General features: G+C 46.4%; 1 protein-coding gene across 3 annotated transcripts in view; it reads left to right on the plus strand.

The window, feature by feature from the left end:
- KLHL3 (kelch like family member 3) overlaps positions 1–16,075 on the plus strand; it is a 49,100-nt gene that overhangs the window by 12,857 nt on the left and 20,168 nt on the right. For all 3 annotated transcript variants that reach the window (XR_009115263.1, XR_009115264.1, XM_058034515.1), the window contains exons 4-6: positions 3,057–3,178; positions 10,814–10,976; positions 13,501–13,610. Coding sequence is in view for 1 of the 3 variants with exons in the window: in XM_058034515.1 (XP_057890498.1) it covers positions 3,057–3,178; positions 10,814–10,976; positions 13,501–13,610 (395 nt within the window). In the remaining 2 variants the exon portion in view is untranslated. The remainder of the gene's footprint in view (positions 1–3,056; positions 3,179–10,813; positions 10,977–13,500; positions 13,611–16,075) is intronic.

Consider the following 16,075-nt stretch of genomic DNA (forward strand, 5'->3'; position numbering starts at 1 on the left):
AGGAGAGATGGGACCAGCACTTCCTGAGTGTCCCTTTCCATGCTGGCTTTCTAGAGCATTGGGAGGTCCAATTCTAGAGCATTTGGTTGCTGGTCCTTATTGGCACTATGCTGTGGGGAGGATTTGGGACAGTGATGTCTGTCCATTTAGAAGAAAACAAAATCATTTCAGAAAGGGTGACAAATACTCCAGTGACACTGCTAGGACTGCTTCTGTCAGATACCTTAGGAATTTTGGAAGTGCTGAAGGAGGAAGCAGAAACCTCCCTTGCAGGTTTTATGCGCTGCTTCAAAGCACTCACCCCATGTGTGAGAAGCTGTGGTTTTGTTATCCAGTGCACTCATGCACTCACATCTGTGACTTAGGAAACAGCCAAAGCTGTGGCTTTGCCCTGGGAAATGCAATGTGTAGGAGCAGGGCAGGCTGCTGTGCTGGGTAAACACAGCACTGTGGGCTGCTGCAGTTTGGAGTGTGGTTCATCCTGTGACAAAACAGAGCTCTGCTCTCTTCTTGCCCTGATGAACAGAGGGGAGTGGAAAGGGCACTGCTGGGGTGCAGGAAAGGAATGCCACCAAGAGGGGCTGGTGTGTGCTGTCTGTCCCCTACAGAGGTCTGCTCAGAGCCACCCTGCCTGTTTTGCCTGCCTTTGCTCCCTCTCACCTCATCCCTGGTGTCTGCCTGGCTGCAGTGTGCAGGGATGGGGTCTGTGCAGTGCATCCTGTGAGGCAGCCCTTCCTCACGTGTGAGAGATGCCAGTGATTGGAATTATCCTGTAATTATGGTATCAGGTAGGGCTGGAGTCTGACTTATGAAAGACATCCTAGGAGTTGTGTTTTGTGGGGTTTAAGGTGTAGGGTTTTTTTTCTGAAGAGATGTGAGATGAGATGCCCTCAATGATCCAGCACCCAGCTGCCCACAGTTTGCTCCCCGGCCTTGCCCTGGGTCTGTTGCCTGCTCCTGGTCTGCACCAACCCCAGCCTTGGTTCCCTTGTGGTGTCTCCAGGCTCTTTCCCATTCGCCAGCCCTGGAGACTTGTCCCCCTGTGACAGTGGGAGTGGCTGGATGGCTCTGGGTTGGGTCCTGTCCAAAGGTGGGCGCAGCGCACGGGACCCTCCCGGGCTGGTCCTGCAGCAGAGCCAGGGGAGGCTGTTGGTATGCAGGGCTGGCAGCTTGCTGGTGGGTGGGGAAGCCCACACAGCTTTTATTTTTGTTGCTTGTGTCACATGGATGCCACCAGGAGAGATGATGTTATCAGATTGGTCCCTGCAGGCTATTTCTGCATTGATCTGTGTGTGTGTGTGGCTGAGCCCCTCCCCAGACCGAGGGTCCTGCAGGGCTGGGGGTCTCACTCACCCTCCCCATGCAGGGGGGTCACTGGTTGCTCCTCACAGGCACCTCCAGCACCACAGGGCTGATAGGGACTGCTCTGTCCTCAGAAGCACCCTTTCATCTCTGGAGATGTTTGGGCTTTTTTAGGGGGAGGAAGTATGTGAAGATGACATTTTGTCAATTAAAAAGTCCTACCTGCTTTGAAGGCCTCCCAAATGTAGGCCATTTTTCCCTTTGTACTGGTACATTTGTATTCCTGAGCTTCTCTGAATAACATTTCATTATTCAATTTTAAAAACTGAATTTGGGGCAAATATTATTTCAGTTCTCGGGATGTTGTTGACTGTTCTAACACTCATGGTCCCACCCCACTCCTATTATTCACCTCCTTATTCACATAGGGAAAGTCAGCAAAGTTCAATTAGCAGGATCCAGGTTCTGCTCAAGCTTGGGCCCTCTTTAGCATCTGACTGTGCTGTGCACTTACTGTGCCTGGCCACGTCCTGTGGAATGCTGCACGGAGATGTAGGCTGTAATTACTTCTATAGGCTGCAGGAAATATTTTTCCACTTAATCCCACAGCAGTACTGAGTCACCGGATTTCTGAGAGTAGTGATTATTCATGCCCAGGTTGAAGAATTGACATTTCTTCGTGCTCTCCTTTGTTTAGCTTTGTTTTTCCACCTATCATTTTCTTTCCGCTTGGGAGTTTGTTCTTTCTTTCCTGTGGAGGTCCTGGTGATTAACTCCTGGGTGAGGTCAGCATGTGTGGGGATGCTGAGAGGGCCTTGGGGAGTCCTTTCTCCTCCCCACTGGATGTTTTTGTTATTCTGATGTGCTCCTGTTGCACGGGGAGTGTGGAGGTGTGCATAAAGCTCTGGGTCATGAATAGGCTCTTACACAGCTATGGGGCTTTGCTTTGTGTATTCAGGGAGGAAATTATTGCTCTAGTTCCATGTGCTTCTGAGTTATGGGTTTGGGGAAGGGAAACAGTTTGCATCCAAAGGTGTGAGGTTGGGAAGGGGAGAGATGAGAACTGCATCTTTCAGTGTGGATGCTTTGCACAAGGTGTAAGTGATGGATAGCTTACAGCAGGGTAATTTAGGAGAGAAGCTTGCTGCATGCTGGGTGTAACTGCTGGTCTGTGTGCTTGTTTTTCTGAGCAGGTTTCAGCTTCTTTCTAAAGAAAGAGAATAACACTGCTTTGCTTTTAATATAGGGTATACAAAAAAAATACCCTAATGTTGCTGTTGTAACATATCAATTCATATTCATTCATGTTCATTCATGTTCATTCATATTAATTCTATCCATTTGTATATATATTACAAAACATTAATAAATAGATATAAAACTATTTTTCTCAAAGGCCTTTGTAAGACACATCCACAGTCTCTTGGAGTCTGTCCCTGTTCTGAGACATGATTGAGGGACATACTGGGGGTTTATTTTTAGCTCTTATATTTGTTTGAACACAGGTGAACCATGGCAGGTTCTTTTCTGTCAAGAAGCTGAGTTTTTTGCATTTATTGATTTATGTTTACACCAGTGTCCTCAATCTTGAGTTGTTTCTTAGGTGGCATTAGGAGGCTTCTGGGAATCTCACTGGTGGTTCCTCAATGGTGAGGGACAGTGCCAGCAGTCAGACAGCAGGAGCATGTGCTGGGTGTGTGGGGAGCAAGGTCCTGCAGAGCAAGCTGTAACTGTCCTTCTGAACTGAATTCCAGGAGACATGTCTGAAAGCAAGGCCAAGAAGATTGAGATCAAGGACGTGGATGGGCAGACCCTGAGGAAGCTGATAGATTACATCTACACGGCGGAGATCGAGGTCACCGAGGAGAACGTGCAGGTGGGTCTGCTCCAGCAGCTCCTCTGCAGAGCCCGGTGCAGAGCTTGGAACTCAGAGGCACAGGTTCTTCGAGGGTGAGGGATCTCCTCAGGCTGTGGAAAGTAAAAGGTTGAGCTTGAAAAGAGCTGCTTCCAGCCTGTGTTTAGTCTTGAGGCACTTCAGTGCTTTCCCCGCGCTTCAGTCATGTTGCATTTGGCTTTTGTGTGGAGCTGTTGTAACAAGAGCAGGCATCTGCCTTCCAAGAAGCTGTGCTGACTTGTGGGTCAGTCTGTCGAAGGTCAGAATAGACTCAGACAAGCAGTGAGTCAAATGTTTTAAGGCCATGGCACAGGAATGTGGCTGTTAGTTTTGAAATTCTTCTGGGTAGTTTGAGTTGTTTCACAGAGCTTTGAGTGGAATACATTGTTCAAACGAGGACATTCTTCCTTTTTTTTGTGTATGCGCTCTGTCTTGAATTTCTTGAGAGGTAAATATTTGTTCACAAGTGGAAAGAGTAATTGAAAGGCAGCCTTCAAATAAAGCAGGGTGCTCAGGAAGAGTGTTTTGCTGTGTCACGTGGCTGTAGCTGCTGGTAGAGCTCTTTCTTTGACTCTGCTTGTATTTGTGGTAAGAAAAAGGCTCTGCACTTAGCCACTGATGTCTGGGAGGGATGCTGAGGGATGCTTGTGTGTGGACATGCTTTTCACTTGTTTGCAAGTGGCAGTTTGAGCCTGTTGTCTTCCTCACTTTGCCTTGGACATTGCCAGGGGAGCAAGTCTGTGACAGTGATGCTGGGGAGAGTTTTGTTGACCTAATTAACACGGCAAAATTAGAGTGGTTCTGCTTGAAACGAGGTTCTTGCTGTGAGCTCTTCTGCTCCAACCCCTCAGGCAGAGTGCAGTTCTTGCTGCCCTGTCCAGGAACTTGGCCAAACCCCTGAGCTGGTCCCACTTTGCAGTGCAGCCCTGCACCATCCTTCATGACCTACATCTGTGGGGGCCTTTTCTTGCCCCTCCTGCCCTCTGGTTTCACAGATGTGGCTGTTTGGTGTGCTCTCAGCCTGGCAGTGTCCCTCTGGGAGGGGTGTGCAGCCTGACTGCCCGGCAGTGAGGAGACCTTCAAGGTGCATTATGGCAAAGGAGCTGAGACTCAAACCCAGCCCTGGGTGGCTTGGCCTGGCTGATGCTCTGTGACCCACGTCAGGGTCATCAGGAGCTGGCACAACATCACTCACTGGGGGACTGGGATGGGGCTTCTTCCACCTCTGGGGTCTCCCATTGCTGGAGGAGAAATGACATTTACACACCCTCAGGCTGTAAATTTCCCTGTTTCTGTGAGGAGTATGGAGGCTGTATCCACGTGCTTTGTGAAAGGTTTCCTTTCCTCCCATGCTGCTGGGTCTTGGGTGCTCCAGAAGCTCCCACTTGGCATTTGGGATGTGCAGAGCTTGGGATCCCATCTGCTGAGCCTGCCTTGGATGGGACTGGGGCAATAACCTCAGCTGCATTCCAGTTTTGGTGCTCCAGCTGCACTGGGGTGTGAGCAGTGCTGTGGGAGCAGCTCCATCCTGCCCAGAAGGTCTCTGAAAATCCAGGTGTTGCCTTTCCTGAGCAACTAGACAACCATATTTTTTAGTAAAACATAACCAATGCCTTCTGTGGCCCAGGGATTACAGGGAGTTAAAGCAGATGTCTGGCTACCTTATGGCTTTCATCTCTCAGACAGTAAGTTAAGAAAATATAAGTTTTGAATACTAATTTTTTTTTCTGTGTCTAGTAAAGCAGGTCCTTTTACTGCAGGATTTATTTCAATGTCCACTCTGTATTAACTCTTCAGGCTAGAGGCAAATTAATTCATAGGAGCTAAGAAATGAAGCTGATCTACTGCAAGATTAACTGACTACTTTAAATTTTATGACATGTTTAAAGTGTTCATCCTGAAAATGTTTTATGGCATTTAATATAATTGTGTTATGAAACCAATAGAAAGAGAAATTTGTATCCTCTCCCTGGGTGTTTTACTCTGAACAAAATGCCATAAACAGGTTAATATTCACCTTTGGCCACAAGAAGAAAAGTGAATATTCTGTTATTTATTGGAAAGTTTCACATGAAGGCTAAAAACAACAAAAATTAACCTTCTTATAGTCTTTCATCTAAATTAGTAGTGTCAGTGTTAGAAAGAAGTGAGCAGGTTTGGTCCCTTGCATCTCCACATCCTCCTGCTGCACAGCTTTGGGTCATCCATCCATCCATCCATCCATCCATCCATCCATCCATCCATCCATCCATCCATCCATCCATCCATCCATCCATCCATCCATCCATCCATCCATCCCTCCATCTGGAAGGACACCTCAGCAGTGTCTCTCTGTGCTGTTTCAGCAATGTTTCTTTGCAGCCCTGCTTGGGCACAGTGAGAATTTCTCTTTTCCCAGCAGGTATCTTCTGAGCTCTCCTGTTTCCTTGTCACATGTTCTGAATCTGTAGCTGGGCAAGGATGCTTTTTTAAAGGAGTTCTTCAGACTTCCTCAGTAGCTGGAAGAAGCAATTTCTGGGTACAGGTGCCAGGTGATGTCATTATAGAAATTATGAAAAGACAAAAAATTTGCTCAATGGCATTGACTGAGCAGGTGCAGCCAAGGTATCAAACCTTGTGAATAAATGAAAAGACACTGTCTTGTCAGTAAGAAAAATAAGATGAGAGCAGGATAGAAATGAGAAAAAGATGAACAGCAAAGGTAGCATGGAGTGCAGAATGAATGTTCCTAGGCTTGTTTGAATGCTGAGCAGTGCCCAGACCTTCACAACAAGAAGCCTTTTAACAACCTCTTTTGTTGTTTCTTTCCTAATGGAAACCTGTAATTTTTTTTTGCTTTTATAGGCCTGGTATGGGCTCAGGAAGTGAGACTCTTTTTCTAAGCACGTATTTCTGTAGCTATTGTGCAATGGAATGACACGGTGTCTTTTGTTTTGTTTTTTATGGAAGGATAGATATGTGTACAGGGGCCAAGCCTGTGTGGCCAGTTCCAGTCATCATCTATGTAGTGAGTTCCTGGGGGTGAGCATCCAATTCCTTCTCACATTATGTCCCAAATGTGCAGGCAAAGGGGATTTTCAGCTCATCCTGAGCCTATGTGGAGGGAATACTCTCTTCTAACCCTGCAGGGGTACCTGGGTGAGAATTACCCCAGCAAATGCAATGTGCTTTATCTATTGGAGCTTCATTCTTGGAGTGGGATTTCAGGGCAGTAAAGGTGCAGCAGTAGGAGGGCTCAGGGCTGATGGATGATAGAGAAGTTTTACCTGTGAACATGTATTTGGGATTAAGCCTCCCACTTGTTTGGAAGGCATGGAGCAGAGACAGAATTTCTGTCTTTATTGCAGTCGTGTTGTAGTTTCAGGGAAATCCATCCTGGGATTTCTACACCTGCTGCCTTCTGTTGTTCCTCCTCTGTTGCATCCCACATCAAGGTTGGTTGTAAATTTTGATATGCATGATATAAAGACCTCATTCATTTGAAGGTGGAGTGTGATACATTTATTTAGAAAGAAGTTGTATCATGCAGTTTCTGTAAAAGGAAGGAAAACTGAAGTGAGTGTCTCAGGGAAATTCAAAGATGCTCAGGTTCCTGGGCTGATCTCAATGGAAATCATAAACACACATCAGAACACAGGGTCTGCTGCTCCCTACATGTGTGGGGTAGCTGGTGATTTTAACACATTAATTACCTGAATTTTTCAATTAGGTCTTGATTTTGCAGCTGAAGTGGTTACATTGCTGCCTGCTTTCCAACACTCATATCAAACCTGCCAGCTCAGTGATGGAGAAGCTCTGCATGGTGTCCTTGAGCAGAGCTGAATGAAGAGATTTGGGAGCAGGCTCCTCCCTGTCCTGGGCAGGGAAAACACCTACACCTCTGGCTCTGGACAGTGAATATCTTAGTGCATTCACTCCTCAGTGTGCCCCAACCAGCCTTACCTATGACACCTCATTACTGGCAGGCAGCCTGAGAATTACCCTCCTGATTAAGAAAGTCATTATCATTGGGGTTGTAATGATTCCCTGGAAAAAGTCCTGATTAACCTGGTTTCACAATTAAGTTGTTAGGAATGATGTGCCGTGGACCACATGTGAGGTGTCCTTGTGCACTGCCACAGTTTGAGATATGGCTCACACAGAGAACAAATCTGAAATCAGCTGTCTGGAGGAGGTAGATATTGAACCTGTCAGCTTTGCAGGCATAGTAATTGTCATAAAAAATGTCTCAAGAAAAGACGAAAAAAGATTTGCTAGGAGCTGCAATATTCCTGTTTCAGAAGTGCTTCTGCACCTCAGCTTTCCCTGCACACTTAGGAGTTCAGAGCAAGGAAAGAGAGTTCTCTGGCAAGGGCAGTTTTGATGATAAAGGGTTTATAATGGATTAGTCCGTCTCTCTTCCCCCTGTTCAGTCCCAAAGCTGCAGCTGTAGTAGGTGCAAGCCCAGGGTGGGGCAGAGCACCTTTCAGCAATAAATCAGGGCTGTTCCTCCCTGGAGCCAAAGCTCCTTGCTGTGCATCTCCCTGGGGTGCAGGGTCCCTGGGCCATTGCAGGGCTGACCCCTCTGGGCTGGGAGCCCTTCCTTAAACCCATAGGAAGACTTTAAATTGGCTCAGCCTTATAGAAAGCTGAGGAGAAACTTGTGGATGTGGCACCAGAGCACTCTGTTGTGCCTGATGCATGTCTTCACTTTTTTGTTTCACTGTTTAACCAAGGCATGGTGTGTCTGAAGTTGGAGAAGGCAGCTCAGGAGGGAGGTTGCCTGTTGTTCCCCTGTTTTCTCTCTCATCTCTACATCCTTTGTCCATCTCCTGCTCCTGACAAGGTTCCTTGGCTCCCTGATGCTGTCACACCTTCCTCTGTCAGGGCTATTTCACCTCAGGTGGAGCATTTAAGTGGAAGCACAGTGATCAGCCCTGATGTGCTGCCTGGGAGCAGCTGGGCTGTAATAAAGCCTGATTGCCACCCTTGCACTCAGAAGCCACATTAAGCTAATGCCATTTTATCTCCACTATTTGTGCTGTTCAGAGCAGCTTGTTTAAAACTGAGCATTTTACCTGCCTTGCAAGCACAAAATGCATTTGTTTCTCTGGGCAGGTGCCTGGGAGCTGTCTCCCTGTTTGGGCAGATGTGCAGTCCCAGCTGTGGCCCTGGATGTGCAGCTGAGGCTTACAGCCAGCACTTTTATTTGGCTCCAATTTGGTCAAATTGTCAAAGCTGCTTATGAGCTTTAACACATCCCCTGCCTGGGGGAAATGCTCCTTTCCCAGTTTTGCAGAGCAGGAATGATGTAAGTTAAGTTAACTTTTGGCCAAGGCTACCTGTAGGGCTCTGTCACAGTAGGGAATTAACCCCAGCCTCTGCAGTCCAGCATTAATGAATGAGCCTTATATATACAGAGCACTTTTGGCTGAAAGATGTTTCTAGTTTAGAGACATCAAAGGTCTCTGGAAGTAATTGCCCAGGAAATGTTGTGTTAAACTTGAAATTTGTGTGGAGTCTGCAGAGCACAGCTGGTGAACTAGATGTTATATGTATATATAAATATATAAAAATATCTCTAGACACACACCCATAGATGAAGCTCTGGACATAAATTAGGCAAAGCAGTCAGTCTTAGTAGTGATAGCTGATAATTTTGGCATAGTTTCAAAAAATGAGTGGGTTTTGATTTGGAGGCAGATCTGGTAGAGAAGCCAGCTCTCACAAAATTGTTCATGGCTGTTGAATGCAGATATTAAGAGCCAAATCCAGACCCATGTGAGTGACTTGCCTGGATATTAATGGGGTTGCAGTTTGGTCCTGCTGCCTGTTTAGGCAGGGCATTTCCTCTTGTTATTTCTAAAGGAAACAGACTTTGTTCTCACGGAAATCCTTTGCTTGCTTTTTGCCTTCCCTGGTAAAAACAAGAGGAGTGTTGAGACGTTCAGCTGGGAAGTAAGAAAGAGAAAAATCCCCTCATTTCTTGATAGGCTTTTTATATCCTATTTCTGAGAAGTGCTGTATGACAGTGCCCCTTTCTGAAGGCTGAAGTGGTGTCAGGCCCCTTCTGCACTGCTTCTCGAGCCAGCACAGGCCATGGCAGCAGCACTGGCTTGTCCAGGGGCTGGTTCATGTGGGGATGGTGGTGAGCCCACCTGGACTGGCAGGGATGCAGCCTGGATGGATGGGGGTGCACAGAGGAGGCTCTGGCTGTTTGGTACCCAGAGATGGCTTGCATGGAGGCTGACTGGGCTACCCAAAGCCTTTATGTAGCTCAGGTGTTCAGAAATGGTTCAGCTAGAAAGAAAGTGGTTCCCAGCCAGGTTTAAAAATCCTAGAGCACTGCTATCTTGACTTAATCAAAGCCACAAACTAATCTGCTCCTGGCATCAAGAGGCTTGGGCCAAAACAGGCTCCTAGGTTAATTGACTTCTCTCGTTATTGTTGCCTGCTGGGGTGGCTGCTTGGCAGGCACTGTACAGCTGGGCTGGAGTGGAACACAGGAGTTCCTTAGAAAGACCTGGAGCAGGCTATGAGTGTCCTGCCCTGGTGTGAAATGGGGCTGTGGTGGCAGGGACAGGGAGGGAACCTCTTTATCCCTTTGCTGCCATCAGGATCCAGGGAGGTGAATGCTGTTAACCTATTTGTTTTGTTTAACAGCTGCTTTATTTTTTTGAGTTGGCAATAACTGTCCGGAAATGTGTGCTCAGATGGTGAGCACAGATGCCCAGTTGGAAGGACGTGTGAGAGGCAGCCAGAGCTATGGAAGGGCTGGAGTAAGACATGTCTGCAGTTGCTGTTGGACATAAGAAAGGAAGTAGCTGATGTCACGGGCTGTAATGTCCTGATGGATTTTGTTTTCTACTTCCTGTCCTTCTCATTGGCCTCAAAGGTGTTTTTTTTTCCCCAGTAGATGTCACATTCATCATCCATTTCTGTCTCCTTTTTCTGTGCTTAATTTTGGAGGTAAAAAGCAGTACCTCATTTTCAGATGCAGCCATGATCCACAAGTGTCCCCAGGATTTTGTGTAAGTGCAAATGAGAGCTGCTGATTTGAACAGTTGGACCTGTTTTTCCCAAGAGCCTTGCTGTCACCAAAACCTGCTTGAGCTTCTGGGAGCCCCCTCTCTTACATGACTGCTTGGGCACTCTCCTCACAAGCAATAAGCTTTTGTTGGAAGTAACCAAGTCCAGGATTTTGAGGACTGCTTGGCTGCTATGGGCTTTGAATCTGGTGGCAACAAATAATACAAATCTGGCTTATAAATAATATAAAGCCCTTTGGGCGAAAAAAAAAATAAATCTTTGTGCAGGACCTACCTGCAGCAAAGCCAGAAATTCAGGAGCATCTTCGGTTGCTTCTACCTTGTCCTCACTTTGCCTTGAGGTCTTGTGGGGAGAAGCTGGGAGAAGCTGTGAGAAGAGTTCCACTTATAGCCCAGTGTAGGATAGCTGTTTTCATGTCTCAGAGCATGAACAGGGATCTTCTGCGTATGGGTAAAGCCAAGACTTGAACCTTCCCTCTGATAACCCCACAGGGACGTGTCCCTGTCTGGAAGGGAATTGCCTCCGATCTGTGCAGGCTGTGAACCACCCCTCGCTGCTCACTTTCATTCCCCTCTCATGCCTTCGCAGGTTTTGCTGCCAGCTGCCAGTTTACTGCAACTGATGGACGTCAGAAAGAACTGCTGTGACTTCCTGCAGTCCCAGCTGCACCCCACCAACTGCCTTGGCATCCGCGCCTTTGCCGACGTGCACGCCTGCAGCGAGCTGCTGCAGCAGGCCAACGCCTACGCAGGTCAGGGCACACGGGGGAGAGACAGGGGGTCTGTGCAGCTCAGCCTGCCCCAGGCACTGCAGCTAGGGGCTCAGCGTGTCCTGCTTGGGCCCTTCACGTTTCTGGTGTTGGAACAGGAAGGGAATGATTTGTTTAGTTCAGCGGTGCTGTGAGTTGTGAAATGCGCTTTGGTCACAGGGGAGGTAAAAAAGGAGGAGTTTAGGAGGTAAAAAGGTTTGATCCTCTGGATCTCAGCTCACAAAGCAGTTCCTGAGTGTGGTGCTAGCAAGCCCTTGGTGTGCCTGTTGAATAGCGCAGTGTTGGTGCTGGTTCCCTGCCCTGGGAGAGCAGCAGGCACTGCTGGGCGCTTCCACTGTGGGAATAAACAGCAACGGGCAAAGTCAAATCCTGGGGTGGGAGCTGGAACACTCAGCTGAAATTGCCATGCAGCCTGAGGCTCTGATCTGTGCAGCAATGGCCCCTTACCCCAAGGGAGCATAGATAGGCTCATGTTTCTCTGGGAGTGGATGTGTTTGGTGGCAATAGGCAGGTGCAGGCAATGGCTTTCAGCATTTCTCCTCTACATCATTAATGTAAAGCTTTTTTCAGCCAGCCCCAAGCTCTGATTTGCCCAGCACTTTCCAGTCTCCTCCAGCAGAGTTGCCCTTGACCTCTGCTGAGAAGCTGATAGTTTTCTCCCAGTTTGTTTTTCTGTTTTCTGATAATTTGTATAGGGACACATACACCTGCTCTTTCCCAGAGCACCTGCTCTGTCCTACAACATTTTCCTTTTTAACAGTTTTGCCCTTAATTGGACCATAAGTAGGCTCAATGGAATAAAAATGTATCCACTGAGTCCTCCCCTATTCTCCTGCAAATAAAACTAAAACCTTTTCAGCTGCTCTGGCTGTATTATCCCCTGGAGAAAAAGGTACCCTGGAAGGAATGGTTAATTGTATAAAAGCTTGCTTGTAATATCTCATTATCCTTGTTTCCAGGCCCTGTTTAATCTTTAACCCAACAAGCAGTGCATTCAGTGTATATTTATTTGGTTGTTTGGCAATTAGAAGGTCTGCTTTGTTGTTTTATTGGCCTTCATAGGTCCCAGTTAGTACAGCAGCCCATGTAATGTTAATGGGACTCCATTAATAAAAATGCCATTAAAATTCTTTTCACTATGTTGTTTATGTAACAGCCTTAAACCAAGACAGAAGTCCCCAAACTCAAGAGTCCATGCATTCATGAGCTCAGTTACTTGAGAAATGCTCAGTTCTGGCCAATGGATAACTTTAGTAGGTGAAGGAGCCTTCTTGATGCAGGCACCAGTTCCTTTATTAAAATCAGTAAATATTCTTCCCTGCTTCCAACTAATAATGAGAGATCAAATACCTTTCTGCTGCCAGATGCAAGTCCAGAATGAATGAATATCAGATTTGGCCCAGAAGTCAGAGTGCATCCAGCTTATTGTGTGGGGAGTGTTTCCTGCCTCTTAAATATTTAAGGCCTAAAGAGTTCATTAGATCATATGTATATTTCCAGTATTAAATTTTATCCACATGCTGCTATTTCTAATCAGAGCCTTTGCCTTAGCTGTGGGGTTTTGTCCTCAGTAGAGCAAGGAGGGTCTGGGACTGGGGAGTCCAAGTCCAGGGTCCAACTCTGCAGCAGCAGCTTTGGTGAGGGGGGCTCCAAAAATCTCCTCTCTGCAAGTTATGCTACCTCATGTCCCTGTGGAGCTGCTTTTTGTCAGGAAAAGCACTTTGCAGATGTGAGAACTCGAGGCAGATCTTGCTGCAGAGAGAGCTTTTTGGATACAGGAGTCTGAGCTTCTCAAAGCTACAGAATTAGAACTTGAAAGAAGCTGCTTCAGATAAAGTGTCTGAGATTCATGTTTCTGTAATTCAGCCAAAGATAAACGGGACTTAGCAAGTGACAGGTGAGATTAAATTGGCAGTATATGTAAGAAATTCTTGCAAAGCTAAAATTGCTGCAGCTGGCTAATGACATATTTGACCTAGAAATTATTTTTTAGGAAGTGATTATTTCGTGTGCCTTTTGGCTAGATATCAAAGCTTGACAGATTTGATGATGCTCAGTCATTATTCTTCCAGTTTGGGGTTATATTCATGCTTTTTGTTTCCAAGTGGCTCCCAGAGTTACAGTATGGAGGGATCTGGAGGTAAAAAAGGGAGAAATAGAAATTTGTACAATTAAGTGGAAAGGGGAAAACTACTGGGAAGGCGGATGCTCTGGTGGCCAGGTTATTCACTACTGTGGACATTGGCCCTTGTCTCAATTGCCACTTCTAACTGTGTCTGCCTCTGGAATATTCTCAGTGGCTTTTCAGAAAGTTTAGCAGCATTTATGAAAGCATTTCATGGGGCTGGTGCTGCTTGGAATATCATCAGGTTTCTCCATGCTGCTCTGGGGCTGGTTTGTGTCTGTGCTGCACTCACAGCTGCTGTGGGTCTGAATGCTCCTGCCACTGACTGAAAACTTGGATTTCATTATAATTTTCTGTTCCCCCTTTTCGTTTGTTGAACAGAGCAGCATTTCCCTGAGGTGATGCTAGGAGAAGAATTTCTTAGCCTTAGTCTGGACCAGGTTTGCAGTTTAATATCAAGTGACAAGCTCACAGTCTCCTCTGAAGAAAAGGTACAGTAAATTGTATAGCAAGAGTGGATGTGAGAATGCTGGAATGTTTCTAGATCTTACACCAGGAACTGTTATCATGATATGCTCCTTTGGGGCCATTCTCCAACAGAGGTCATGTGGAAAGGAAAATTAAAATAATGTGAATCCTAAAAGCACATAAAAATGACCTTCACTTGGTTGTTCTTGCAGGAAGTTATGACTCTCAGATCCATATCAAGCTAAAAGCCCTGGGGCTCAGAACCAACTACTTTCCTTCTCTGGAAAACTAGGAAACTCCCATCTGCTGTTGTGTAAAGCATTTAATACCTGCTGTAAAACCTCAAAAAAAAAAGTGAATTTCATTAGGCGGGGGAGGAATATTGGCTTCTGTTACATGTTGGCTAGAAAAACAAAAGGAAGCCCAGAACCAAAAGGAAGGAAGGAAATATTTTTCTAGTATCTTCAGTGTTTTTATTAAAAAAGGGGAGAAAAGCCTGGTTGATACTGTTTTTGTGGTTGAAACGTTCAGCACATCTTGTGTAGTCTGGGCTCCTGGGGAGGAGGGTGAGCAGGGTTTGTGGTGCTTGGTGAGCTCAGCCCCATTCTCTGCTCCGAGTTTCTTGTGTGGCCTGCTGCAGGTTCTGGGGACAGGCACGTGCCTCCAGTCCTTCAGCTCATCTCCAGGTTGTCACTGTGGGGAGATTGTAAAGTCACAGGATCAGTAAGGTTGGAAAAGGCATTTGAGATCGTTGAGTCCAACCACTAACACAGCACTGCCAGGTCCACCACTAAACCATGTTCCTAAATGTAAATGGTCACTTGTGAGAGGCTACAGAAGAGCTTGGGGGTTGTGTGGTTTGTAATTTGAGGGCTCCTAATGAATGCCTGCATTTGGGTGGGCTGGGGCTGGACCTGGGTGTGGTGGTGCTGCACATCCTCATGGGTGCTCTGCTCCTGCTCAGCCCCTCTGGGCTGCAGACACACGAGTGCTCGGGCCCAGAGGGGCTGTAAAACTCTCCAGAAATCCTGCTGCATGTGAGGTGTGGCCTCAGGGGCGCTGCCTGCTGATCCTGAGCCAGCAAACCCAGAGGCTCCAGAGGCGTGGGGCTGCGAGGTGCCCCTGGGGCAGGGCCAGCAAGGGAAACAGCAAATGGCACAAACTCACAGCCCAGTCCCTCTGCCTGAGCCAGGGAGCCTGCAAAGGGAAGTGCAAGTTTAGTAACCAATTTTTTCCAGCCCTGTGCAGCATTGTTCAAAAGCTTTTATTGGCCTTGCGCCCAGGGGAATCAAAATGCTCCTTCCCTCATCTGAGCTTTACACAATCAAACCCAGTATTTCTTTAGCTGACTGTAAAAGAACTTGTAAAAGAAAAGATTGTTGAGAATGCAAGGCAGTGGAAGGCAATGTAAGCATAAGTTGCACGTTCAAAACAACATACCTGAATAACAGGAGAGAGGCAGAAAATGAGAATGGAACATAAACATGAAATGTGCTGGAGTTCAAAGAAGTGCTGGAAATTGAGGACAGACTTGGAGGCTGCTGTTTCATGTTAACTTCATGACAGACAAGCCATTTTGCTCACTTTTATTCTTCCTATCTGCTAATGTTTCAGTTATATATTATATAAAAGTCTATATGTGTGGATTCCAGTCTATACATACACATGTATATCTGTGTGTATGCATGTGCAAAATATTTCAGAAATCTGGCAGCTTAATTGTCACAGCCAGATTTCACAAGGAGTTTTCTCGTTCCTCTCCTTGCTGTGTCTCATACCAGAGCATTGCCATCCCTGGATCAATGGGAAGTGTTGGACCCAAGTCCTGCCAGGATCAGGGAGGGAGAATTGCCCTTGGAATGCCTCAGGAATTTGTGTGTTCTCCCCTTCCTCTGCCACCCCACAACTAATACCAATTGGCCTAATAAAGTATATCCTTATCTTCACCAATTTTGGTTTATTTATACCCCTAGGCCATCAGGAGGACAAAAATTCTCTGCTAGCACAGAAATCTATTTTAATTCTCAAGTGGTGACAGCATTTTCTCATCACTCATCTCCTTTCTCTTCTGTCACTCTTGTTGTACCAACCTCTGGAGTTACACAAGCCTTTTAAGAAAAGGGCAGAGGTTTGCTGTCCCTGCTTGCTCTTTTTGCTGTAGCCAGTACAGTACCTGGAAGACAGTTTTATTAATGTTTTCTGTGCCTGACCCAATTGGCTCATTTTACTGTTTGCAAGCTAAAAAAAAATAACATATAAAATAATAATTATTTGTTATTTACTAAAGATGTATGAAGTGGAGGGACTTGACAATGGTCTCCTGCCAACTCAGAACAGTGGCTAAAGAAATTTTTTAGAGGGTTGGGATTTTTTGCATTGGGGATTCTACGCAGAGTCTGGTAATTGATTCATTGCCTCATGCTGCTGACATGCAGCAGAAGCTGATGCAAGGTTTGGCCCTCACTCTTGGGAGTCTCTAACAAATAGA

Source organism: Melospiza georgiana, chromosome 15 (genome assembly GCF_028018845.1).
Source record: "Melospiza georgiana isolate bMelGeo1 chromosome 15, bMelGeo1.pri, whole genome shotgun sequence".
NCBI lineage: Eukaryota > Metazoa > Chordata > Aves > Passeriformes > Passerellidae > Melospiza > Melospiza georgiana.